The following is a 26,452-nucleotide window of genomic DNA, read 5'->3' on the forward strand; positions in this document are numbered from 1 at the left end:
CGGACTCGCTGCCTGGAAAAGAAAACCCACGTCGCCGGGAGCTCAGGCAGTGCCAGGCCTTGGCTCTTGGCTGCCAGGGGAGGGAGCCCAGACAGCGGGGGTCACTCGGGAAGCTGCCATGGGATGCATCACGGGCCGCCCGAGTTACACAAGGAGCCTCGCTCAGGGAGTGGGGCGGCTCGACCTGGGAATGTCTGCACGGGGGATGGGGGAGCAGGGGATGACTTTATTTGAGGGACGATACCTGAGCCAGGAGAGGGATGGGGCCAGGTGACACCTTTGCCCTGGAAACTGGACAAAGGAAGAGGAGGAGCCGGGGTGGAGGGGAGTGAGTCGGCTGCGGGGGGTGTGTCTTTCAGTTTTGGGCTGGCTGGGAAGACGCAGGGAACCCCAAGTCTGGGGTCTAAGCTCCCTGCTCCCCCAGAGGGACCTGGCTGAGGGGTCCTGGTTGTACCTACACGCCCTGCTTGGGACTGTGTTCCTGCCACCTAATAAACCTTCCGTGTTACTGGCTGGCTGAGAGCCGCAGGAAGTGGGTGCAGGGCCCTGGCTCCCCCTCACTCCATGACACCATGTCCCTAGTGCCAGCCCAGGGCTGCCTGCCCGGAGCAGGACGCCCCCTGTCGGGGTGAGAAATCCCACCCCTTCTGAGCCAGCAAGGCAGACCCCTGGCATGGGACTGCTGTCACTTCCAGGGTCTCTAGATGCCATTTGACAGAAGCACTGTTATTACCACTGAACTCCATGGTGGTTCGGGTTGGATTTCAGTACACAGGATGGGCAATTAATTAAGCTAATTAATATGTGGTTCAGCTGCATTCTGGAAGCGGAGGGATCCCAGGCCCAGTGGCTCTCCTCTGGGAGCTGTGAGGATCTCTCCCTCTGAGAGGGAACCAACCAGCAGGCACTGCACGTTACCTTCATTCGGAAGAAGGTGATGCTAGTTAACAGATCCACCGTCGACTTGAGATCCTGCAGCCTCTCCGGGCTGCTGGCAGGGAAGTTGTTCTGTCGGGAAAGAGAGAAGATTAGAGGGCCCCATGACAGCTAGGAGAGGAAGCAGGGGGTACCACCGGCTGAAGTTTCAGAGCTAACGGGTGGTCTGATCACACCCACCTGGTGTTTAACACCAATCCTGCTCCCACTGAAACCAGTGGAAAACCTCCCATTTACATCCACAGCTCTCCAAGCCGAGCAGCGCTGCTCCCACAGCTGGGGAAACTGAGGCACGGAATGACTCACCCAAGGTCAGGAGCAGACACTGGGCCTAGAATCCAGCTTCCTGAATCCCCCTCCAGCACCTCATCCACTGGACCAGCCTGAACCCTGGACAGGCTCTAGCCTGGCGGCAGGCAACTCCTCGCACAAGGGACTCAGCGGCAGGTGGTCAGGGAGCAGCTCCGAAGCCCGTTTCAAAGGCTGCTGGTGTTCACCCCCGTCCCCCACCCCGTGTGGGGCTGGTTCCCCTTACCCGGTACATGGACAGGTCAATCCGGAGCGAGTTGTGCAGCTGGTCCAGCAGCTTGACGAAACGTTCTTTCTGCAAAGACACACCCCGGCGCCAGGTAAACCAAAGCCCATTTCCCCCCCTCTCCGGCTCAGCTGTTTCCAGCGCAAGGTTGACAGACCGCCCCCCTCTGAGCCTTGGCAGCTACCCCCTGTGGCTGGGAGGTGGGGGGGTCCGCAGAGCCGTGCTGGGTGAGGGGAGCGTGTGTACTGATGCTAGCTACCATCTCTCTGTTACACTTAGCAGGAAGGTGCAGAAACAAACGTAAACTCAGGAGCAAAGTGTAGTGCAGTCAGCAGCTTAATCCTAGCCGGGTTGTCAGCAGCCCCTGTCTGGCGACACTGGGATGGGAGCTGGGGAGCCAGAGAGAACCACAGGGTCTGTCTGAGTCCAGAAGCTTCAGCAGAGAAGCCCCTTGAGATCCAGTGCAGGGGAGCCCAAGCTCTCCTCTACTACGAGCTAGATTAGCTGGTACAGAACTGTAAACTGGCCTATACAATGGGGGCCGCACTTCAGGGAGGATGTGGAGAAACTGGAGAAAGTCCAGAGAAGAGCAACAAAAATGACGAAAGGTCTAGAGAACATGAGCTGTGAGGGGAGATGGAAAAAACTGGGTTGGTTCAGTCTGGAGAAGAGAAGACCGAGGGGGGACGTGATATCGGTTTTCAAGTACATAAAAGGTTGTTACAAGGAGGAGGGAGAAGAACTGTTCTCATTAACCTCTGAGGACAGGAGAAGAAGCAATGGGCTTAAACTGCAGCAAGGGCGGTTTAGGTTGGACATTAGGAAAAACTTCCTAACTGTCAGGGTGGTGAAGCACTGGAATAAATTGCCAAGGGAGGTTGTGGAATCTCCGTCATTGGGGATTTTTAAGAGCAGGTTGGACAAACACGTGTCAGGGATGGTCTAGGTGATACTGAGTCCTGCCATGAGTGCAGGGGACTGGACTAGACGACCTCTTGAGGCCTCTTCCAGTCCTACAATTCTATGATGCCACCTTAAAAGGGCCCGAAGTCCTTCCTCAGTGAGGACAATGGGAACTTGGCCGGAATAAACCCTAATGCCTGGAATCTGGTCTCATTTACACTGCTGTAAATCTAGAATAACTCCACTGAGTTTCCTGGAGTCACTCTGGGTTTACACCACAGGAAGGGAGAGGCCTGAGTCAGGGTGTTCGGGCTGAGGCCTGGGGCTTTTGCCCCATCAGCCCTCACTAACTACTAAATACTAATAGCTAATCATCGTAAGCATGTAAACGTTCCGCTGGCCGGCAGCCAGGCTGGGAAAGGGACTGAGCCTGCTTCCACAGCCAGCACGGACACGGGCTGCCAGGCTGGTTTCCTGCTGGGATGCTGCCCCAGTGCCGTTCGCAAGGTCTCTCTGGGGGGGAAAGGGATTTGCTGGTGGGGACTTTTATGGGGTTATTCCAGAATTGCACTGGGTGAACAGAGATCAAGATTGGACCATCATTTTTAACTCAGCTAACTAACTAAAACAATGAGGAGTCCGGTGGCACCTTAAAGACTAGCAGATGTATTATAAATATATTATTATTATATATATTATATTATAATTATAATGCCCTAATAAATCTGTTAGTCTTTAAGGTGCCACCGGACTCCTCGTTGTTTGTGTGGATACAGACTAACGCGGCTCCCCGCTGATACTTGGTAACTAACTAACTAACTAACCTTTAACATGTTAATCTGTCACCTTTAGAAACATTCCCAATTTTAGTTTCCAGTCCCATGTCCCAGTCCCGCCAACACTTATGCACATACTTTCCTTTGCACCCGTGAGTATTCCACTGAACTCCCCTGGGCTGGTCAACATGAGTACAGTCAAACAGTCTTTGCAGGATGAGGGCCAAAATGCAAATCTCACCGAGGTTTGTCCGAACCAGACGGGCAGTGGGGAGTCGGGGGTTCTACAGAGTTTGCTCTGAATTCAGGTTTCACCAAGAACTACCAGGGCCGTGCAAAAGTCACAACGGATTTTGGTGAAAGCGTTCGGGATTTCTCTGTGGGCAGATTTGCTTTCTGCTGCTGGGTGGGGAGGTTTTTTGGCAGCAAAAGGGTGAGTTTTTATCCATGATTTCATTGCGATTTCCACCAGTGGTCAAAAATGGGCCAGATTTCACTCAAATTTCCAGTGCTTTTTTAAAAGCAAAGTTTTACCCTTTGAGGTGAAACAGTCGCAAATTTGCCATGACAAACTGGAGGGTTTTCGAAGTGGCAATCAAGCGGGGAGCACTTGCCCGTTGGTGGTGATGTTTTTGCACGGCTCCTTCTACTCCGCTCCCCTCCCAATGAGCGCCGAGAAGAGAGAAATAGGAAGGAGAGTTCTACGCACCATAGGACTTACCCCGAAATTGGAAGCAGCAAAGCGGTCTGAGGCAGACACGTTGGTGGAGGCAGTGGTGTGGGCATAGTATGCGTTGATGTTGGCTAGAAGGGTGCTCATCACGGCCGGGACTCCGGGACACATGTATTTGGAGGACAGGCAGGCAAAGTGGCTGAAAGAGAAGAGATGACAGGCTGCAAGGCCTGCAGAGTCCGGGGCCGTGTGTGAGGGCCGGGATGCTGCAGTTATGGGACATGCTGCACGACGGGTCTGGTGTGGTCTGGGTGGGAGAGCAGGGTAGGCAGGGTGCAGTGTGCGGGGGAAGGTCGTGGGATGTAGGATGTGTACGAACGTGCCGTGTGGCGGGTGTGTTTTGTAGTGCATGGGCCCTGTGTGTCAGAAGGGGCTGCTGTGTGTGCACCTGTGCGCAGTGTGGGTTGTGAAGCAAGTGTGTCAGAAGGGGATAGTGCATAGAGTGTGTTCATCTGTTTGTTTATGTATGCATGGCGTGTGGCTTGTGGAATGGGTGTGTGTAGGGGGTGGTTTGGATTGTGTGGTGGTGTGTGAAGGGTGTGCGAGGTGAGTGTATGTGTGTGTGTGAAAGGGGTGTGCACATGTGTGCAAGATGTGTGTGTGTGTGTGTGCAGGATGTGTGTATGTGAAAGGTGTGCAGTGTGTGTGTGTGTGCGCGCAATGTGTGTAGTGTGTGTGCATGCAGGGTGTGTGCATGTGTGAAGAGTGTGCTCTGTGTGTAGTGCGTGTGCAGTGTGCGCAGGGTGTGTAGGGTGTTTGCAGTGTGTGTAATGTGTGTGTGTGCAGGGTGTGTTGTGCAGGGTGTGTACGGTGTGCGCAGTACACAGTGTATGTAGGGTGTGTGGGTGCATGTGCACGTAGGGTGTGCATGTGTGCATAGGGTGTGCATGGTGTGTGTACAGTGTGTGCATGTGCAGTGTGTGTAGGGTGTATGTAGGGTGTGTGCATGTACATGTGCAGGGTATGAAGTGTGTGTGTGTGCAGTGTGTGCAGGCTGTGTAGGGCATGCATGTGCAGTGTGTGTAGGGTGTGTGCGTGCAGTGTGTGTAGGCTGTGTGCAGTGTGTGTAGGGAGTGTGTGTGCAGTGTGTGTGCAGTGTGCATAGGGCATGCGTGTGCAGTGTGTGTAGGGCATGCATGTGCAATGTGTTTAGGGCATGTGTGTGCAGTGTGTGTAGGGTGTGCGTGTACAGCATGTGTAAGGTGTGTGTGTACAGCGTGTGTAGGGCGTGCGTGTGCAGTGTGTGTGCACTGTGTGTAGGGCGTGTGTGTGCAGTGTGTGTAGGCCATGTGTGTGCAGTGCATCTGGAGTGTGTGTAGGGCATGCATGTGCAGTGTGTGTAGGCCATGTGTGTGCAGTGCGTGTGCAATGTGTGTAGGGTGTGTGCAGTGTGTGTAGGGTGTGTAGGCCATGCGTGTGCAGTGTGTGTGCAGTGTGTGTAGGGTGTGTGCAGTGTGTGTAGGGAGTTTGTGTGCAGTGTATGTGCAGTGTGTGTAGGGCGAGCGTGTGCAGTGCATCTGCAGTGTGTGTAGGGCATGCATGTGCAGTGTGTGTAGGCCATGTGTGTGCAGTGTGTATGCAATGTGTGTAGAGTGTGTGCAGTGTGTGTAGGGTGTGTAGGCCATGCGTATGCAGTGTGTGCGGGGTGTGTGCAGTGTATGTAGGGCGTGGATGTGCAGTGTGTGTAGGGTGTGTGCAGTGTGTGTAGGGTGTGTAGGTCATGCGTGTGCAGTGTGTGTGCAGTGTGTGCGGGGTGTGTGTAGGGAGTGTGTGTGCAGTGCATGTGCAGTGTGTGTAGGGCGTGGGTGTGCAGTGCATGTGCAGTGTGTGTAGGGCGTGGGTGTGCAGTGCGTATGTTTGGGAGCAGACTGAACCCTGCACCTTTCTCTTAAAACCAGAACCATTCTGACGCTGGAAGGTGGCGTGCGCCTCTCCCCTGCCCATTGGGAGACTCCACAGCAGCCAGCCCGAGGGGGGACGCTGCAGGCTCCGTGTGTCTGTCGCTCCCGCACCCGCACCCTGGGCTTGGACTAATCAAACGCTCTGCACCCCCCCATGTGGGGAAAGCAAGTGGACATCAGTGCCAGGGGCTCTTGGAGATGGGGAATCCCAGGGGGGGGACGTGCGACACCTTTCTCCCCTCCCACGGCACAGGACAGGCCTCCGCTGGCGTCAATCAACTTCACTCACTGACTTCAAGGGGAGCTGCCCCTGGTGACACCGGCCGAGGATCTGGCCCTGTATCTTTACCCTTTGCCCTGTGTTCATTGAACCCCTTCGAACAAAGAGGGAGCAAACGGGAGAGACGCACGTCATGGCCTGGTAGATGGACTCCACCCCGTATCTCATGGCGAACTCGTCCACGATCTCCTGAGCCGTCTCGTCGAAGTACACCTTCCAGGCGTCGTCCCCCTTGGCCTCGGGGATCTTCACCACCCCGTTGTTCTGTATGTCCGTCACGAAGTGGAAGAGGTTCTAATGCACAGGACAGAAGAGAGCCCTCAGGGTCACCGCTAGGAAGGGTGCCAAAGGGAGAATCAGTGCGAGTGGCTCTGGGGAGGGATTATAACGCTGCTGTGTGTATCAGAGGCCCGGCACCGCTGAGCTGACCCTGTAAATGGAGAGCTCAGTTCTCTGGCACCCTGGTAAGCGTCTGCACCAGGGAAAGTGACTGCAAGAACACTGCCTGATTGGCACAGGTGCACCCGCTGCTGCGATGGAGACTTGGGCTGTAGCTGGGAGTGGGCAGGGATACTCAGATCCAGGGGCCGGGGGCCATATAAACAGATGCCCTAGGAAGACAGGTCCACTAGCCCTGGAGACCAAGCTCCCTACGCGGTCCCTCTGAGTCCCGGGTGAGGCACGCTGGCATGGGGCAGGGCGTGGCAGAATCAGTGCCCCTGCTGTGCCCGCTCTGGCGAGGACGGGAGCCCTTCGTTCTCTGGGGCTCCCAGACCAGGCCGTGCAAATTCACTTGAAACTTGAAGACACTTTAAAACCAACGTTCTGACGACAAAAGGAGCAGGGTGGGGTGGGAGCGGCGAGGCCCTGGGGCATGGCTCACCTCGTGCAGGCAGGTGTACTGCACATGGTACGGGGCCACCTTCTCCTCTCCCTTTATCTCCACGCTGATGTGCAGCCGGATGGCTCCGGACACGGCCGACTTGTCCGTCCGCTTGTCTGAGGCCAGGAGAGCAGGAAGCAGAGGACGCATTAGCTCACTGATGGCCCTTTTACAACAGCAAAAGGCAAAGCTGGCTTGGGGGGGCACTGCTTGGGCCTGGCATGTAGGGCGGCTGGGTTCAATGCCCGCTATGACCTGGGGCAAAGCACTGGCCTCAGCTCCTGTTTGTAACAGGGGATAACGCTCTTGCCTTGGTCTATTCAGCTCTGGCTCTCCGGGATGAGGACTGTCTCTACGTACGGTTCCTGTCGGTGGTATCATATCACAAACAACAATGAATTTTGGCACGTTCATCATGTCTGGACTCCTGCGTCCAGTTGAAGAAGGATGGGCAGGTGCTCCTAGGGTGATCAGGGGAACGCAGGGCCCACCTCACGAGAGGAGACAAGCACCTGCCTTGGATAGCCCGGCAGAATAAAGGCTGGGAGGGGGTCTGACTGCTGTCGATACACACGTGGGGGTGCAGGGGACGCCAGGGAGGGAGAGAAACGAAAGGACAGCGCTGGCAGAAGAACGAACAGGGATAAATCCAGCCAGGGACAAACACAGGCTGGAAAGGAGACGCAGGTTTCTAACCATCAGAGGAGAGAGGCTCTGGAGCAGCCTCCCGAGAGGAGCTTTGGGGACAAACGACCTAGCTGGGTTGAGGATGGAGCGTGATGTGTGTTGGAGCAGGATTATCAGCCGGAGCTGCCTGCGCTAGCAGGGACTGGGCTCCGGGGCCCAGGAGGTCCCTGCCAGCCCTGTGGCCACTGTCCAATGATGCAGTAACAAATAAATACAATACAATGACACTCCGGCCGTGTAAATGATAAAGAGCGACAACACACTCTGACTTGCTAACTCTGAAAAGCTTTTCAATCTCGTTTGCACGGAAATCGCGACGTACCGCAGAGTCGCAGCCAGTGGAGTCAATGGGAGCGGGTCACTGACTGCCGCGGGGGCTGGAGCGGGCCCTAGAGTTGTATATTGACTGTGCCGGGGACAGGGAATTACCTAGGTTGTACCAGACATCCATCTCCCCGCTCAGCGTCCGGACCTCTATGATCGTCTGGCCCAGAAAGTCGTCGGATTCTCTCTTAAAGCGCTGCTTGACGCGGGACTTGATATCGTCGTCCTCGTCCCAGACCCGCACCTTGATCCGATCGGAGGAGTTATGGCATTCGCTGGCGGGGGGAGGACAGAGAAATTCCCAGAGCAATGCCATGAATTGTTCTTTCCTAGCAAAGAACCCCCCGCCCATGCCCCAGCAAAACCCAGCTATTCACCGGGGAGCTCCCTCAGACCCTGTGAGTGCTGGGGGTGGGTAACTGCCCCCGGACCAGCATCCTCTGAGCCTGCCATTCCCCGCCGTCGACAGACAGTGCTGGTGTGCGGACGCACTTTTTAATTCCCACACGGCCCATGCACCGGGCTTAAGTGCGACTTAAGTGGTGCACGGACCTTGTGCAGGCTTTGTATCTAGGGGTGACCTGTCCAACTACAATCCTGACCCAGGAGAGCTGGAATTCAGCCTCCTTGGGCGTCCGGCAGAGAGCGCTAGCAGAAAGCTCAGGTGACACAAGGGTCTCCTGCAGGAAGGGTGGGAAGATCAGGCATTCAGGTAGCATGAAGCCACAGGACCTACAGCCACAGGTTGGCCAATCCTTCCAGTGCTGTAATGTCCCAGGGGAGAGGCTGTCCCCTCCAAATTCCTGACCAGGGTTTGGAAACAACCAGGAGAAACACCCCCGGAGAAAATCCATCCCAGATATAGTGAGCCCAGTGCACACCAGGAGTCGGTGGGGGGGGGGTGTCTACACAGCATGCTCACCCCCCCTGGTCTGACTCTGATTTCAGCCCACGCCCCCCTTCGGGCCGCACACAAATCAGTTTGACTCAGGCCAGCAAGCGCTCTGGGCCCAGGTCCGAGGACGGGGTTTGGGACAGAGCCTAAAACCCGCCGTGCCTTGGTCCAAGGCCTGTCACTGTGCAGTGTGGACGCAAATCAAGCTGCAGACCTGGGTGACGGAGAAGAAGGAACAGGCGGCCCCGCGCGCCAGGGCAGCCCTGGGGACTAGAGAGGTTGGGCTGGGAGTAGGATGTAACTTACAAATGGAAATTCTCCTCCCAGACCGGATTTAGATTTCCATAGATCGTTTTAGTCCTTTTTTTCGTCTTTCCAACCTGGACAGTAACATACGGGTCACTGGAGCCCGTCTTATCCTTTGCCTGCAGGCCCTGGGCACAGACAACTATGACACAACACACACCCCATGCGCACAGAGGCACAAATGTTTATATGCACACACACGGCAGCACGCACCAGCCAGCCCCACAGAGACACAATACACACACAACAGAGAGAACAGATAAAAACAGGGATCAATGGCAGATACAGAACAACCGGGCAACAAGCGATTTTCAAATCAGCCAGCGCTCGAAAGAGGAGCCCGACTTGGCTTGGGATCCATTGCAAGGGCTGGATCCAGGCATCCAGCTGGATTGGTGCGGGATTTAATGGGAATTCACTTCCTTTTGCCAAAAGCCGCGCTGGAGACGTGTTTCCTGGGCTCCCAAAGGGAGAAAAGCGCCCGGTTAATTTCCTCTCAGCTGCTTGCCCTTGGCACAGTCTCTGCACTGGGCTAACGAGAGCAGAAGAATAGCTACCCCTCGATGCACGAGGGACCTGACCTATCCTGCTGCGAGATCCCCAGCAGGGGACAAAGCTGGGCTCCAGAGATATGCACACAGAGCCCTGGGAGTCGAGAGCCTCATTAACAGGGAGCTGCAGCCCTTCAGGTCCCAGCATGCGCTGCTCTGTCCTTAGCCCGTTTCATGCCCTGCCGCAGAGCCGTAACTAGGGATTTTTGCGCCCAAGGCAAGGGACAGAGGCGGCACATCTGGCTCTTCGGCGGCGGGTTCCTCTCCGAGGGAAGGACCTGCCACCGAATTGCCGCTGTTCTTCGGTGGCAATTCGGCAGCAGGTCTTCCCCTCCGAGGGGGTCTGAGGGACCCGCCGCCGAATTTCCGCCGAAGAGCCGGACGTGCCGCCCCTCTCCCTTGCTGACGACCGGCGGCAATTTGGTGGCGGGTTCCCTCAGTCCCTCTTGGAGGAAAGGACTTGCTGCTGAATTGCCGCCGAATGAGAGACTTTCTGCACCCCTCACCTTCCGCGCCCGAGGCAAGTGCCTCCCTCGCCTTGCCCTCATTCCGGCACTGCCCAGCAGCAATAGAGCTGAGAGTGCCTGGCCCGGCGTGCAGACGGTGGCATGGTGTCCCCATGATGTGGTGCTGGACGGTGCCAGCTCCAGCGTCATCACGGTGGGATGGGGCCCTCCAGAGATCTCCAGGGGGCCGCAGGTTCTACTCCCCTCCCCCTCTGCCAGTGTTGGCTCAGGGGTGCGTGTCCAGGGCTGGCAGGGCACGTCGGCTTGGCCCTGCCCCTACCTGTGATGCTGATCTTGGCCGACCACTTGGAGGTGCCATCCAGCACGCTCTGCTTCACGGCCTTCATCTGCTGGGTGTGGGTGGCTTTGGAGACGGCAAAGATCTCTTGGATCAGCTCGAAGATCTCCGGCTTGTTCCGCTCCCGGATCTTCATGCGGTCCTTCAGCACCATGATGATGTTCTGGGTCCGGTCCTCGGCCCCGTGCTTGGAGCTCTTCTCGGCCGCTCCTGGGGGCGGTTGGGAGGGGAGATTCTGGGACAGACTGCCTTTGGGGAGCACTCGCCCTGGGGTGGCCCCCTCCCAAGCATTCATTCCGTGCTGGCATTAAAGAGTTAACAGGGGTATGTAAGACCCTCCCCCCTCTGGCCCCTGCATGGGGGTCTGTAAGACATCGAAGGCAGGCAGAAGGCTTAGGATTTGTGCTCCTAAATCACTTAGGGTCTGTTGACAACCCCCCACCCCAATACCCTTAGAAGCCGAAGGAAGAGAGAGGCTGCGCCCCCTTACTCTGCAGGCAGTCTGCGTTCAGCAGGTCTTGGCACTTCTCATGGCACTTCACCCCGCACTCCGTGCAGCGCATGCCCTGCCGGGCGATGCCCCACAGCAGCCCCTCGCACTCGTAGCAGTACGTGGGGGTGGTGGCGGTCCACACCTCGAAGTTGTGGGGGGTCGTGGAGGAGATGGGGTAGATTAAGGCTTGAAGGGTCTTCTTGTAAACATGGTTTTTCTAAGCAAAGAGACGGGGCAGAGGAAAGGAAAAACCGCTCACACCATCCAGGCTCTTGTCTGAGCGGGGCAGGGCTGCTCCCAGCCAGCGAAAGACCCCCAGAGATGGGGCTTATAGACACAGTGGTCTCCATCCCTCCAGTACTGGGCATGCAGACCTTCCCCTGCCACTGATGTGCGGCCAGCTCTGGGGTGGGACACAGCCGCTGCTTAACAGCGCGCAGCAACGGGATGGGCATGAAGGACACCAGAGCAAGTGGGCAGAATGCAATGACCTTCCTTGGGATTAGCCCAGTTCATACCCCAGCTGGGAAAGCTTTAACAGCCACGAGCAGGCTGGTTATTTTTTTCCCCTCTGAGAGATGACACCTCTCACGGCACAGAGCCCCTGGTAACCACCCTGCTTCAGCGCTGACTCAGGAACAAGTAATCTCATCTGCACCGCTTCCCTGCAGCACCCGTCTCCTCCTTGGCAGGGCCCTGTCCCATGGATGACACCCCCCCCCCGACCCCGCTTCGCTTGTGCAGTCTGACAGGCTCGGTGTCTGGAGCCTGCGACAGCAGAGTCAGGGATGCCGAGGGGTGGCACTTACTAGCTCTTCATTGTTTAAGGTGCTTGATGCTAGTGCTGACGTGATCCCGGCTTTCCTGGACTGGACCAGCGACTGTCGGAGCGAAACAGAACCGAACAGCTGTATCAGCGGGGAGGAGTCACAGCCAGCCCCGCCCCCCAGCCGGTGGGCTTTTAAAAGCACAGGTCTCAAGGCAAGATGCCCAGCTCCTCAGTGTGGTGGGAACCGCAGCATCTCCAGAACGTCTCTAGGGACATGCCCCAGCCGGGCCCAATGGCCAAAGTACTCAGCAGGCCAGTGGGACGCATTCAGACATGGTCCTGGGCGCTGCTGCAGCAGGGGGTGGATGAACTGACTAGCACGCCAAGGCCACGAGCCCTCTGGGCATCTAGGCCAAAGCCTGGGCAGGGAAACGGGGGTTCAGGATTAGTCACATGGTAGCTACCAAAGCAGGACAACCCTTCAAGCCCAGAGCCCTCATCTCTGACAACGGGGAAGCTCCTCAACGCCAGGTGAAAGACACCTGCCCCCAACTCAGGCAGCCCTCACGGCATGTGGCCAGACAGGACCCAGTTCACCAGCCCGCGTTGGCCTCCATTTTCATCCCCATTCAAACAGTTTGGGGTGGTCTGACTCGACCTCCAGATCCTCCCCCCCGCCCCCAATCGACAGTTCTCTGCCGCGGGAGCGGCTCATGAGCCCGGCCGTTTATATTAAAGCCCCGAATATTTTCTGCAAGAAACAGGACAAGGGAGGAAACCCAGGTGCGAGAAACAAAGCCGGACTCACCATAGCCTGCGAGGGAGCCCAGAGCCAGAGGGATGGAAAGCAAAAGACAGTTATATCGACCCTTTCACGCAGGGAAGTCCAGTCCCACTTCTTTCCTCTCTGTCACAGGGAGTCGATGGGGAAACACACGGCACCAAACGCTAACCCACTTCTGCCCAGTTCTCTGTTGCTGTTCCTCACTCTCAGCCAGGAGCTGGAACTAGCTGCATTCTGTACCTCAGGGATATTGCAGCGACCCCCCGGCCCCTCAGGGGTTCAGGGGGGCTGAGCGTGGGCGTAACAAGATGAAGGCATGGACCAGAGGAAGCAGGTTTAGGATTCAGGTATGGCTCTGAGCCAGTGATAGGGGTTGGCGGGGGCAGGGGGGGCTCTTTGTCACTGCTTTGGAGCAACAGCAGATTCTTCTGTCTGAGAAGAGAGGATGCACGGTCCCATCTGTCTTCATCTGGGCACTGCCGCCGGGCAGGGCCAGCTTGCTTCCTGGGCGTGTAGTGCCTGATCTGAAGCTCAGTGGAGTCGGTGGGGATCTTTCTACGGGGTTGGGGTTTAAGGGGTCACCCAAGGAAGGGAGCCCGGCTGCGACAGAGATAAAGCTGTCCATGGTGGATGCGGATAAAATGCCTCCCAGTGCAGCGAGTCACCAGGAGTCACAACCACGGGGCATCTTCCCTGCTGCCCGTATCCCGCTATACATACTACAGCCCAGTGCAGACACCTTCCCTTCGCCACCCAACCCAGGATCGCTCCAGCACCAACACAGAGAGACAAACACAACACTCAGCGCAGGGGCATCAGCGGGGCCAGGGGAGAGCAGCACGCGGGCACCAAGCGGACAAGGCAGCAAAGGAGCAAGGCCAGGCAGCTGGGCTGGAGAGAAACGCGAGGACAACAGAATCCCTGGGGCGGGGTGCAGAGCACAACCCCAACCAATGGATTGATGAGGGGGAGGGGAAGGCAGAGGGGAGCCTAGGTGAGAAGGCGAGAAGGGGTCCAGTTTCAAATTTTGTCCTTCTTTGTCACCAGCGAAAATAGCACCAAGCAGGCTGCGTGTTACGTGTGGGGTCTGCACGGAGGGGAGCTTGACTGGGGCTGGATGAGCCTTGCCACTGCAATATGCTGTGAATTACAGCAGTGCGCGTAACGGTATATAGTCTGTGAATTATGGGAGGGTGGCACATGCAGTGGCTTATATCCTATGGATTACAAGGGAGCATCGGCTGCAGCAGTGCACAGTCCAGTCAGTAGATTTACAGCAACGCATATGTAGCAGTGTATAGTCTGTGAATTACGGGAGCGTGTGGGTTAGAGAAGTTACTTACAGGAATGCACTGGTTGTACGGGTATATCCTGTTACTTACGGGCGCATGTGTATTGTATATTGTAGTGTATATGGCTTGCTCTAATGGCATGGGACTGTGCTCCATAAAGTGGAATATACTCTGTGAATTATGAGAGTGTCCTGAATGCAGCAGAATATGGAGAGACCTGCAGGAATGTGCTGGATGGTGCCGTCTGTGTGCTGTGAGTTAGGAGAATGTGCTCGATGGTGCCATCTATGTGCTGTGAATTACGGGAATGCCCTGCATGCTGCCGTCTGTGTGCTGGGAATTATGGGAATGTGCTGGATGGTGCCGTCTATATGCTGGGAATTAGGGCAATGCGCTGGATGGTGCCGTCTATGTGCTGGGAATTACGGGAATGTGCTGGGTGGTGCCGTCTATGTGCTGTGAATTACGGGAATGTGCTGGATGGTGCCGTCTATGTGCTGTGAATTACGGAAATGTGCTGGGTGGTGCCGTCTATGTGCTGTGAATTAGGGCAATGCGCTGGATGGTGCCGTCTGTGTGCTGGGAATTAGGGCAATGCGCTGGATGGTGCCGTCTGTGTGCTGGGAATTACGGGAACGCGCTGGGTGGTGCCGTCTGTGTGCTGGGAATTACAGGAATGCGCTGGGTGGTGCCGTCTGTGTGCTGGGAATTACAGGAATGCGCTGGGTGGTGCCGTCTATGTGCTGTGAATTACGGGAATGCGCTGGGTGGTGCCGTCTGTGTGCTGGGAATTAGGGCAATGCGCTGGATGGTGCCGTCTGTGTGCTGGGAATTACGGGAATGCGCTGGGTGGTGCCGTCTGTGTGCTGGGAATTATGGGAACGCGCTGGATGGTGCCGTCTATATGCTGTGAATTAGGGGAATGCGCTGGGTGGTGCCGTCTGTGTGCTGGGAATTAGGGCAATGCGCTGGATGGTGCCGTCTGTGTGCTGGGAATTACGGGAATGCGCTGGGTGGTGCCGTCTGTGTGCTGGGAATTACGGGAACGCGCTGGGTGGTGCCGTCTGTGTGCTGGGAATTACAGGAATGCGCTGGGTGGTGCCGTCTGTGTGCTGGGAATTACAGGAATGCGCTGGGTGGTGCTGTCTATGTGCTGTGAATTACGGGAATGCGCTGGGTGGTGCCGTCTATGTGCTGGGAATTACGGGAATGCGCTGGGTGGTGCCGTCTGTGTGCTGGGAATTAGGGCAATGCGCTGGATGGTGCCGTCTGTGTGCTGGGAATTACGGGAACGCGCTGGGTGGTGCCGTCTGTGTGCTGGGAATTACAGGAATGCGCTGGGTGGTGCCGTCTGTGTGCTGGGAATTACGGGAATGCGCTGGGTGGTGCCGTCTATGTGCTGTGAATTACGGGAATGCGCTGGGTGGTGCCGTCTGTGTGCTGGGAATTAGGGCAATGCGCTGGATGGTGCCGTCTGTGTGCTGGGAATTACGGGAATGCGCTGGGTGGTGCCGTCTGTGTGCTGGGAATTATGGGAACGCGCTGGGTGGTGCCGTCTGTGTGCTGGGAATTATGGGAACGCGCTGGATGGTGCCGTCTATATGCTGTGAATTAGGGGAATGCGCTGGGTGGTGCCGTCTGTGTGCTGGGAATTAGGGCAATGCGCTGGATGGTGCCGTCTGTGTGCTGGGAATTACGGGAACGCGCTGGATGGTGCCGTCTGTGTGCTGGGAATTACGGGAACGCGCTGGGTGGTGCCGTCTGTGTGCTGGGAATTAGGGCAATGCGCTGGATGGTGCCGTCTGTGTGCTGGGAATTACGGGAATGCGCTGGGTGGTGCCGTCTGTGTGCTGGGAATTATGGGAACGCGCTGGATGGTGCCGTCTATATGCTGTGAATTAGGGGAATGCGCTGGGTGGTGCTGTCTGTGTGCTGGGAATTATGGGAACGCGCTGGATGGTGCCGTCTATATGCTGTGAATTAGGGGAATGCGCTGGGTGGTGCTGTCTGTGTGCTGGGAATTACGGGAATGCGCTGGGTGGTGCCGTCTGTGTGCTGGGAATTATGGGAATGCGCTGGATGGTGCCGTCTATATACTGTGAATTAGGGGAATGCGCTGGGTGGTGCTGTCTGTGTGCTGGGAATTACGGGAATGCGCTGGGTGGTGCTGTCTGTGTGCTGGGAATTACGGGAATGTGCTGGGTGGTGCCGTCTATGTGCTGGGAATTACGGGAATGCGCTGGGTGGTGCCGTCTATGTGCTGGGAATTAGGGCAATGCGCTGGATGGTGCCGTCTGTGTGCTGGGAATTACGGGAATGCGCTGGGTGGTGCGGTCTGTGTGCTGGGAATTACGGGAACGCGCTGGATGGTGCCGTCTATATGCTGTGAATTAGGGGAATGCGCTGGGTGGTGCTGTCTGTGTGCTGGGAATTACGGGAATGCATTGGATGCTGCTGGGAAGATTTCCACTGCCCTTGTGAAGGGATCTGGGAACAAAACTAGAAACCAAATGTTGCCACAGAAGGACTCGGACTGATGCCCCGTATTGGACAAGGCCCCAGAACCAGTTAAAGAGACAGCACCCTTTGGAACAGTGACCTCCTCCGCACTCTCCCAGCAGGCTGGTTCATTCCCTAGGAGCCTGAGGGGCTGGGGGGCAGACCCCCACGGCCAGCTCTGCGGAGCTAACGGCCAACTTCCTTCAAGGGCAGCAAGTGACACCCCCAAGAGGGGAGTCCCTGGGAGTCCCAGAAATGTCGGGCTGGAAGGGGCCTGAGAGGTCACCCCTGCGCTGAGGCAGGACCATGTGAACCTAGACCAGCCCGAAAGCGGTTTGTCCAGCCTGGTTGTAAAAACCTCAGTGAGCCATAACGCAGGGTGAACAGGGAACAGAGGTGGGCCCAGGCCGGGACGCCTGATCCAACCCTGCTCCAGCTCTCCACTCAGCCCCAGCTCCTCGCCAAGTCACTGCACTTCCTGGCTTTCTCTCCGCTGATGTTTGAGACTGTCAGGATTTCTCCGGCCTTCTCCATGTCTTGGGTCTGCCCCAGCAATTCGCACACACTCACTCAGATGGCGTCTGGAGGGCAGAGTCTCCCAGACGCGTCCGAGGAGGCCTTTGCTCTGCTGGATGCCCCTATCTGCAGGCCCAGCTGCCGCGCAGAGGCTAATGTCTGAATGGAGTCACCGAAGTCAGTGACCGAGCTCCCCCGGGTTTCGCTCATCTTAGCACGCCTACGAAGGGCTCCAGTGGGTCAGCATTGGGGAGGGGGCCGGGCGAGCAGTCCGACCGCGGGGCTGCTGCTAGGTTTTCGCACGCTCGTTCCGTGCTTGGAGGGGCCTGTGCTATCCATGCAGCCAGGGAGTGACGCCTGCTCGGAGACATGGCTCCAGTGCTCGCACACCCACCCTGCCAGGAATCAGGGCCTGCAGCGGAGCCAACCCACGCGCAGCCCAGCCAGGGCGGTTCTCTGGATCGGCTGCCTGGCGGGGGAAAGAGTCAGCAGACCGGCTCAAGCCCAGCAGCAGTTCAGTGGCTGCAATTGCTCCTGTACCAGCCTTGAACCCAGCCCTGCTCATGCCTTGCCTCACCCTCGGTGACCCAGTCCTGACCCTCGGCTCCAGGTCTGACCGCAGCTCTGACTCCTGGCTACCGACTCCCCCGCTCACCACCTGCCCTGACTCCTGCTCCAAGGACCAGGCCTGCCCGCCACACCCCAGTCCTGTGCCCCTCCCTGCCCTGTGCTCCAGAAGCCTCTCGGGGGGCGCTTGCTGGGGCTCAGTGGAGGGTTTGGGCCGGGCGAGGGAGGGAGGGGCCGGGCAGGTGATGCAAAGGGGGCTCTCTCTTTAACTCGGAAGACCACGAGCTCACCAGATCGCTGACTAGTGGGAGGGATTTGCGTCCAGGCTTAATATCAGGCATGCTGTCAATGCAACGCAGAAACTTGACCGCCGCTCCCCTGCGGTAGCACCCCGCCAGCCAGCCAGCACCACAGGAAAGAGAACAGAAACACAGCCATGTTACACGGAGCCAGCCAGGCAAGCGGGGCGGAGAGCGCCTGAGCTGGATTCAAGGAGGAGGGGGCCACTGACGGGCGAGCGGGGAGGCCGCTGCTGATGCTAAGAGAGGCCCCCTCCCCCGAGGGGCAGCCCCACCAGCCCTTTGGTTAACCCGGCTCGGGGCAGCTCCGCGGCGCACTCCAGCGGGGGCAGAGCACAGAAGCCAGGGAAGCCAGCGGTGTCAGGAGGAGCCTCACCAAATCGCTAACTAGGGGGATTGGCTTTCTCTTGCGTATGTCGGGCATGCTGTCAATAATGATCAGACCGCCGCCAGGCCTGGAAGAGAGACAAGAGTCAGAGGGGACCGACTGAGACACCCCGGAGATGCTCCGCGGCTCCTGTGTGCCCCTGCCCTACCCGCGTCCCCGCCCTGCAGGGTGGGCAGCGGATGGGTCAATGTAGCGGTGGGCCCACCCCCTGCCCCAAGCCCCCTTCGAGCCACAGAGCTGAAGGCCAGAAGGGACGGCCCGATCAGCCTGACGGATTTCCTGTAGCTCACAGCACCGGGTCCCACCCAGCTGCCCCCGCATTCAGCCCATCTGTTGTGCCCATTCCTGCCAGGCTCTCCAGATCCATCCTGTCCCCGACAGACACAGACAGAGGGGAACGGAGCAGGGTCTGAAACGGTGCACGAGGAGTCACCAGCCGCTCCTGCGCATGTCCCCTCCCCGTCACAGAGACCCTGCAGCCACACAGCCAGGGAGAGACCCCCGGGATCCCCAAGACCACAGCTCAGCAGCAGCAGCTATGTAGCAGTGAAAGGGCCGGGGGTGGGAAGAGAGACCACAAACCCTGGCCGGGGGCAGGAATGATCCCTCCAAGGGCCTCGCTCGGGGTTCGCTCACTCCACTGCGAACGGGGAGGGACTCGCCCTGAGAAAGGGGGTTTATCCGGAAGAACAAAAATGTGAATTTCCGTAAGTTTCGGCCTTTTGTCAACGGTGGGTCCCGGAACTTTGCCCCCATGCTGGTTTCAACGGGAAATGCTGCGCCCTGGGGCTGGCTTTGGGGTTTCTCAGTCAGGGGCAGCAATTTGTCCCCACTGTGCACAGACGCGAACAAGGAAGCGAGGTGCCTGGCAGCGGATGATCCAGCCCCCTCGGCTCCGTATGGGGAACAATCTCCTTTACTGCTACAGCTGCTGTAACTAGTTTGTGCAGAAAGTTTTCCCACTAAAAACCTCCCAGGTTTGTTGCAAGTGAAACGTTTAAGTGTCAATTCGGATGAAACCTTGGATCTTTCCCGCCCTAAACGTCAGAACGGGCATTTCTGTCCCTAAGCGACACTCCGAAAAGCGGTTCTTTGGCCTGACAGGGCTGCTTTGTTTGGGGTTTTTCAGTTTAGAGCCAGACAAGGCATTTCACGCTGCGACGCAACGTGCATTTTGCCTCACCCCGGCGTTTTGCGGGGTCGCTGGACAGTTTGCCGTGGCAAGGGAATGGCAGGAAGGGGAAATGAAAAGGCTTGTTTGGGTTTGAAACCTCAGTTAGAAACTTGAAATCTCTCAGGGAAAAACCTGTTGGTTTCCTGACCCGCTCCAATAGCTACGTAGCTCAGGCCAGGAGTTCTGGAGACCCAGTGCCACTGCCTTGGGATGGGAGCCAGGGAGAACCCCAGGCCTGCCCACGGTCAGCAGCCTCGGTACAGATCACTTGCCTTTCGTCACAGCTGAGCCGCGTGACATGGCAGGTGGGGGCTTCTCAGATTCTTTAATTCTGGGTCTCTCCACACAGATCCAGGAGACCAGAGCTCCCTGGAAGCAGGTCCCACTGTATCCGCCATGGGGGAAGTGTGGCTGATACATCTCCCTGCCTCTCGAGGGATGGCTGGGCAGAGACGTCACTGCTGCTTCATCTCAGCCAGCCAGCCCCTAGCCTCCTCTCCCCCTGGGAAGTCGGACATGCAGGGCCCTTCCCGAGAGGTCTGGAAGACGGGACTGTGACACGCCGCCCGGGAAGGGGACCAAACACGGCATGTCCAGAGAGCAAAGAGCATCACACGCATCGATGCTTGGCACATCCTGGGCACTTAGAGTGCAGAAAGGGGGTGGGGACCTGCTGCAACCTGCAGCACAGGGGTCGTGACAGCCGGACACACTTGCTCTTTTCTCTTCTTCCTTGGCTTTTTCTGCCCAATTCGTTCCATTGGAGACATGGAGCAGTTTGCTGGCTCGGGTGCTGCCGGGGCCTGGCCGATCTGCACCACCCTCCCGTTGCAGTAACTGACCTGTGCCCACTGGAGCGGCCTACGGAAAAGGCCCAACTCTGAAAAACGGACCCTCTGTGGCTGTCGTGGGCTGGGGAGGTGGATCTAGTTCCATAGTGCTCCCCGCCCCACAGGGCCACTCCGTAAGGCCCACGTATCCAAGGTGTCCCCCACCCCAGCCCCCAACGCCAGGGGCTCAGGTTTCGCAGATGCCCTGGGGCCGGAAGAGATTTCAGGTTTGCCCGGTTACTCACCCGCCTTTAAACCACAGCGACTTCGCCTCGCCAGATCCTTCTCCCCGAGCCTGTGGGACAGACAGACAGAGTCAGCGCTGCCTCCCGGACATGCAGGTGAACCAGGGCAGGCAGCTAGCCGGGGCGAGCCACAAGCAGCAGATTTACTGGGGCTTCCCTGTGCTGAAGAACAAGTGCTTGGAGACACACAGGGAGCGTTGAACAACAATACACAGCGCAGCAGACACAGGGGGGCTCATGTGGGTCGAGGGACAGGGAATAAAATATATTAGAGAGTCCGGAGATGAATGAGCAAAATAACAGCTGCATTTAACCAAGAGCTAAATTCAACTAGATGAGCAGGAGAAACAAACCGCCCAGCCCTCTGGCCATGCAGATTCTAGCAAGGAGCTCTGCTGCTGAGCAGTTTGACAAAGGTGATTAACCCACTGCTGGTAGCACAGAAACTACAGAGGCCATGTGCTGGGGGAATCCGGAAGCCAACGAATTGAGCAGAAAAGTTTGCCTGGTCTGTTCTGTCCAGGACTCTTTTGGAAGATGTTGGACCGGCAGAGTATATGGGAGGCTGAGTATATCTGGGATGGGCTGTTGCAGAGGGATGTGAGTAGAGACCAGACATCCATGGAGGACTTTGCTTTCCCAATTGATTTTTCCCTTGCCAAGACTGGGAAAAAATCTGGGGGTGCAGCAGAGCCTGGGGGAGAACAGGAGCAAACACCAGTGACGGCCCCTCAGTGTGGCACCCCGTCCTCCCCGCACCCGCACACACACATGCATGCGCACACACACATGTGCATACACACACGCGCTCACACACGCATATCCCCACACAGCAGGATGGGCACACACAGCGCGGGTCCGGGTTCAAGCGAACATGCTTACCTGCATGCGGGCCACCGCCCTGCCCCACGGGGAGGGGAGACGCGGCCACAAGGGCTGGGGTGGTGAACAACTGAAAAGAGAAGCAGCGGGGGAGGGAATCGACGCCCCAGGGGGGCGAATCCGGAACCAAAAGAAAAAGAAAAGATGGAGGATGGAGTCTAAAAACAGAACAAAAAATGGTCAACTCAATAAAAGCGACGGGGGTGGGGGTGGAGGTGGGGGAGGGAGCCACGAGGACAGATCAACGTGTACATGAACCAGACACAGCCGGGACTGAGCTCTGCCGGGTCGCCTGCTGCAGCGCGCCGCACTCCACCCGTCTCCTGGGGAAGAAACCCAGGCGAGGGGAATGTCTACACAGCACCCGAGCTTGCCTGAATCCGGTCAGCGCAGCCGGCAGCCGCACCGCTGGGGCTTCAGCTTGGTAACCCAGGCCCAGTGCGGACTCCGGGTCCATACTGGGCCCGCTAGCCTGTGCGGGGCTGTCGTCACGTAGCCGAGCCCCCCGGATTCAGGCCAGTTCAGGGCGGCTGGCCCATGCCCACCTTGTGCTGTGTAGACGTAGCCTGAAGCGCTGCTGACTTCACGGGGAACACGCAGCTCATCAGGGCCCAAAGGGCTGGGCAGGTGCATGCGGTGATGCAGGCAGGCTCGGTCGGCTCTGCCCAAAGCCCCCTCTCCGGATTCCCCCCAGCTCCCCTGCCCCCCACCTTGCCCAGCAGTCTCCAGCACTCCAGGCCGTGCACTAGCCGCCCCGATACGTGCTCTGCAGGTTCTAGTTAGATGAAGAAACCTCCTGCTCCTTTCCATGGAGGGTGGCTTGGTCAGTGCTGCCCGGCTGATAGCAAGGAGGCCCTGAGCCCATGATCTCTGGCAAGGGCAAATGGGGGAAGCTGGGGGGCTTTCACCCTCGGTTGGGACCCACCAGGCCCAGTGAGCCAGGGCTGTACCAGGCCATGCCTTTGCTAACCCCCTCCCCACCGCCCCGGGAGTCATCCCCCGTCCGATTCCAACCCAGGGCTGCAATGGCTGGAGAAAGCCGTCAATCTGCCTTGTCTAAGTCCTCTTTGGACAGGTCCCTGCCCCCTGCCGGCTGGTGGCGCACTCACCTCTTGCAGCTGCATGCAAACCTTGTTGAATGCTTTTAGCCAGTTGGCCTTGGCTCGGGACTTGGCGTCCTGGACTTCCACGTCCTCCCGCTCTCTGTAACTGGACAGACAGGTCAGGTATTTAGTGGGGCCTCACTCAGGGACGGGGGTGGGGGGTCAGACCCAGCCCGGGGGATGGCCCCCAGCCAACGTGCACGGACACCCATGTCTGCAACTTTCCTACAGAGCCAGAGTGTTTGATGAAGGCATCTGGCTCCAGATTGTTTGTGTGTGTGTGTGTGTGTGTGTGTGTGTGTGTGTGTGTGTGTGTGTGTGTGTGTGTGTGTGTGTGTGTGTGTGTGTGTGTGTGTGTGTGTCCCTCTTGCTTTTTGTTTCAGCTGTTTGGCCAATGTTGCATGAACGATTTATTTCCAGCTCACCAGCGATGGGATCTTCAGCACGCCTGGAATTCACCTGGAATTAGCTAAACATCTCCGCAAAGGCAACATGCCCGTGTCTACCCATTTTTGGCTTTGCCCCCCCGGGGCATGGCGCTGCTGACACACAGTCTAGGGGAAGGCTGAGAGGCAGAGGTTGCTCACCTCCCTCTGGGCTGGTAAGGGAGAACGGGAGTGGAATTTAACGGGATGTGGTATCCAGAATCGGACATGATCCAAAATTAAGCCATTAACAGAAAAAAAAAGCGAGCTGCAAAGGGAAGGGAAGTGACTTGGCGGCAAAGCTGGGAACAGAACCCAGGAGTCCTGACTCCCAGCCTCACGCTTGTTTTGTGAGCCCTGCCCTGGGGCATCGGCACGAAAGCAGCGATAGGAACACTCTGAAAGTTTGGAGGCTCAAGTTCAGATAAGCACCCAACCACCACGACTGCTCCTCTGAAAGGTCACTTGGCTTCTGCGCTATCCAAGCCCCTAGGAGCGGCCAAGCCAGGCTGGAAGTCTCCCTCCCAATATCACAGTTCTCGCAGCTTCTGCATGGGCTGGGACTCAGACACACAGTACTAAGGGACTTCTGCTTCTGGTCCCAGGAGACCCAGGAGGTGCAGAACTGCACTGAAAATTAAGCTCCAATTCCTCCAGGAAAGGGCTGTCCAAGATTTCTGCCCAAATGCCATCCCATATCTCGAGTCATTTCATCCAGTCAAGTAAGTGAACAATGCCTCAGGAGGGTTGGAGTTTGCAACCATCACTGCAAACACAGACTGCTACCACTTGAGCTGGAGAAGTAACCGTCAGGGGTAAGTAGCAGTAGTAGGTTATCTTCTATGTTGACCCCCAACCCCCGCACTGGCGGGAGCCGCTGAGTGCAGAACACACACTTTACATCTGAGATTCCCCATCCCTTCTTAATTTTTAATAATTCCAAAGCTCACTGTGTGCTTTTTAAAATAAGAGCTTCGGTCTATAATTTAAACAAAGTAAGAAACCCAAGAAAGAAGTCTGTGGCTGCGTCCTCTCCATTTTGGAGCGATTCTGCTCACCCAACCATGGAAAAGTAGAGCTGTTCAATATTAAAAGCAGAGACCAACATCTGTGAATTATTCACATCATTCCAGGGATGCAACCATCAAATTTCTTCATCTCTGCAACTCGGGAGGGGATGGATAGGATGGATGCAGCCTGGAAAGATAAACGCCCTCCAGGAAGTTTTCTTCCTGCTTTAATACAACACCCAGGTAATAGACTGATGCCCCTCCAGAGCCCCCGTGGCTCTGATACAGTGAACACCAGAGCCACACCAGGTTTACGTGACTCCAGTCCAGTGAATTCAATCCTACATTGGTTGGAAACCCCAGTGCGGCAGGAAGGCTGAACTCATGCAGCCAGCAAAGCAGCTGCTGTGGGCTCTTCGGAAAGGGCGAGTGGTTTAAAGTGAAAACTTTTAAAGGTTTAAAAAAAATTGAAGAGGCCAAAAATTGTCGCAAAGTTCGTTCCTCCATCCGGAGTTGGGAACCTGAACACAAGGGGCCTGATTTTCCAGAGGGGCTGGGCCCCCACTAACATTTGGGAGGGACCTTCATATGGGGGCAGATTGGACCCTTTCCATTCCAACCAAGAAGGGAGCTTTACCCCGCCCTGTGGAAATGCTGGCCAGCCCATCAGCGCCTCCCTGCTGCCTCAGGAACGGCCAGACCAGGGGGATGTGAGGAACACTTGTGCCTTAAATGAAAGGAGACACCTAGCGTCTTTCCACCTGACTCTGATGGGGGTTGAAGATCCCATGATGACACTTAAAGAGAATACAGCCAAGCCCCGGCGTCGGGGTCAGCGCTCCCCTCCCAGCACCGCCAGCTGCAAGCGCACAGGTAGGCGCCACTGTTGAGCGTAGGCTGCCTCTTCTGCTTGTGTGAATTTTTCATATTGTTTTGTTTGACTATTGTGTGTGCCTCAGTTTCCCCGAGGTGGTGCATGTTGACTGGTGGGAGAGGGAAGGGTTGTTTGCTCTTTGCAGAGACCCAGAGATACAGGCATGACATGGATGCCATGGACAGTCCCAGAAGACAATGCCTGGGCTCTTGGCGCCTAGCAACAAATGACCCAGGCTGGCCCAGCCTCCTTAGGAAGCCAGCCAGGTGTGAGCAGCTGGGGGACAGAGGACTGGGGAGGGGCCAGGTGGGGTAGGTAAGTGTGGGCTGCTGAAAGCAGCGAGAAGGGCTCAGAGGGTCTGGACTGACCCCACCCCGATGGACTTTGCTGTAACTTTCCGTTCTCTGTGGTAACTAAGGACTTTCTACACTGTGTTCCAGACGTCTGACAAACCCTCCGGCTGTCACAGGGGGAGGAAGTTGGGGTGCACTGCTCCCTTTGGGGGTGCAAGCCAGGCGGACCTGCTGAGGGGAGCTCACGGCGTGACCCGGGGGGCTGAAGGCTCGGAGGTTCGGTCCCAGGAGCAGTGAAGCCAAGGGGCTGACCCCAGTGGGTGTGGGACCCTGAGGGGGCTGACCCGCTGAAGGGGTCCTCCCACGACTGTCTGAGAGCACCAGACGTGTGGACCAGGGACAGCCTGGCAGGCCGGTCACTGCTCACTGGTAGCGTGCCAAGGTGCAGTGCGGACCCAGGGGCAGCCCCCAGGACTCTGCACCAGGCTTTTCCTCCCAAGCCTTTCCCCTGGGCGCCGGCAGGAGGGGGTGGGGAGCGCTCCTGGGGCAGGCAGCATGGCTGGGCCTGTGTCGTCTGCCCCTGCTGGGAGAAGGTCGGGGTGCCCAGCTTGGGACTGAGGCACCACAGCTCCCTCGGGCTCCTGGGGACCAGGTGCTGGGGCTTGCTCCAGCTGCCGCTGGCATGAAGGGAAAGGCTCCATGGGCACCAATGAGAGCAGGACGGGGCCCTAAGGCTGGTTCAGAACGTCAGCCCAGGGCCCCCCTCCACGTCTGCGGCCCAGTCGCCGAGCAGCAGTGGGGCACCCAGCAACCAGCCGGGCACAGGGCACATTCATGGCAGCCACAGGCTCCCGCCCCGGGGCTCGTGTAGCAGTGGGCAACAATGTCTATAGCGCTCATGTCCCCACTAGTGTGCCGGGCCCCAGGGGTCGCTAGCATGAGCTCCCCACGGGTCGCTAGCGTGCCGGGCCGACGGGTCGCTAGTATGAGCTCCCCATGGGTCGCTAGTGTGCCGGCCCCACGGGTCGCTAGCGTGCCGGGCCCCACAGGTCGCTAGCGTGCTGGGCCCCACAGGTCGCTAGCGTGCTGGGCCCACGGGTCGCTAGCGTGCCAGGCCCACGGGTCGCTAGCATGAGCTCCCCACAGGTCGCTAGCGTGCTGGGCCCCACAGGTCGCTAGCGTGCCGGGCCCCACAGGTCGCTAGCGTGAGCTCCCCACGGGTCGCTAGCGTGCCGGGCCGACGGGTCGCTAGTATGAGCTCCCCATGGGTCACTAGCGTGCCGGGTCGACGGGTCGCTAGTGTGCCGGGCCCACAAGTCGCTAGCGTGAGCTCCCCAGGGGTCGCTAGCGTAAGCGCCCCATGGGTCGCTAGCGTGCCGGGCCCCATGGGTCGCTAGTGTGCTGGGCCCACAGGTTGCTAGTGTGAGGTCCCCATGGGTCGCTAGCGTGAGCTCCCATGGGGTCACTAGTGTGACAGGCCCACGGGTCGCTAGCA

General features: G+C 57.7%; 1 protein-coding gene across 1 annotated transcript in view; it reads right to left on the reverse strand.

Annotated features, from left to right (window-relative positions):
• Positions 1–26,452, reverse strand: part of LOC123355917 (protein unc-13 homolog A-like) — a 122,173-nt gene that overhangs the window by 40,848 nt on the left and 54,873 nt on the right. Inside the window, exons 12-25 of the mRNA XM_044998782.1 lie at positions 22,362–22,461; positions 20,371–20,420; positions 18,110–18,188; positions 12,585–12,590; positions 11,817–11,888; positions 11,005–11,224; positions 10,497–10,724; positions 9,160–9,301; positions 8,064–8,233; positions 6,948–7,063; positions 6,195–6,358; positions 3,872–4,022; positions 1,472–1,540; positions 919–1,008 (exon numbers count right to left, since the gene is read on the reverse strand). Of these exons, the coding sequence (XP_044854717.1) occupies positions 919–1,008; positions 1,472–1,540; positions 3,872–4,022; positions 6,195–6,358; positions 6,948–7,063; positions 8,064–8,233; positions 9,160–9,301; positions 10,497–10,724; positions 11,005–11,224; positions 11,817–11,888; positions 12,585–12,590; positions 18,110–18,188; positions 20,371–20,420; positions 22,362–22,461 (1,657 nt within the window). The remainder of the gene's footprint in view (positions 1–918; positions 1,009–1,471; positions 1,541–3,871; positions 4,023–6,194; positions 6,359–6,947; positions 7,064–8,063; positions 8,234–9,159; positions 9,302–10,496; positions 10,725–11,004; positions 11,225–11,816; positions 11,889–12,584; positions 12,591–18,109; positions 18,189–20,370; positions 20,421–22,361; positions 22,462–26,452) is intronic.

This window comes from Mauremys mutica, chromosome 24 (genome assembly GCF_020497125.1).
Source record: "Mauremys mutica isolate MM-2020 ecotype Southern chromosome 24, ASM2049712v1, whole genome shotgun sequence".
Taxonomy (NCBI): Eukaryota; Metazoa; Chordata; order Testudines; family Geoemydidae; genus Mauremys; species Mauremys mutica.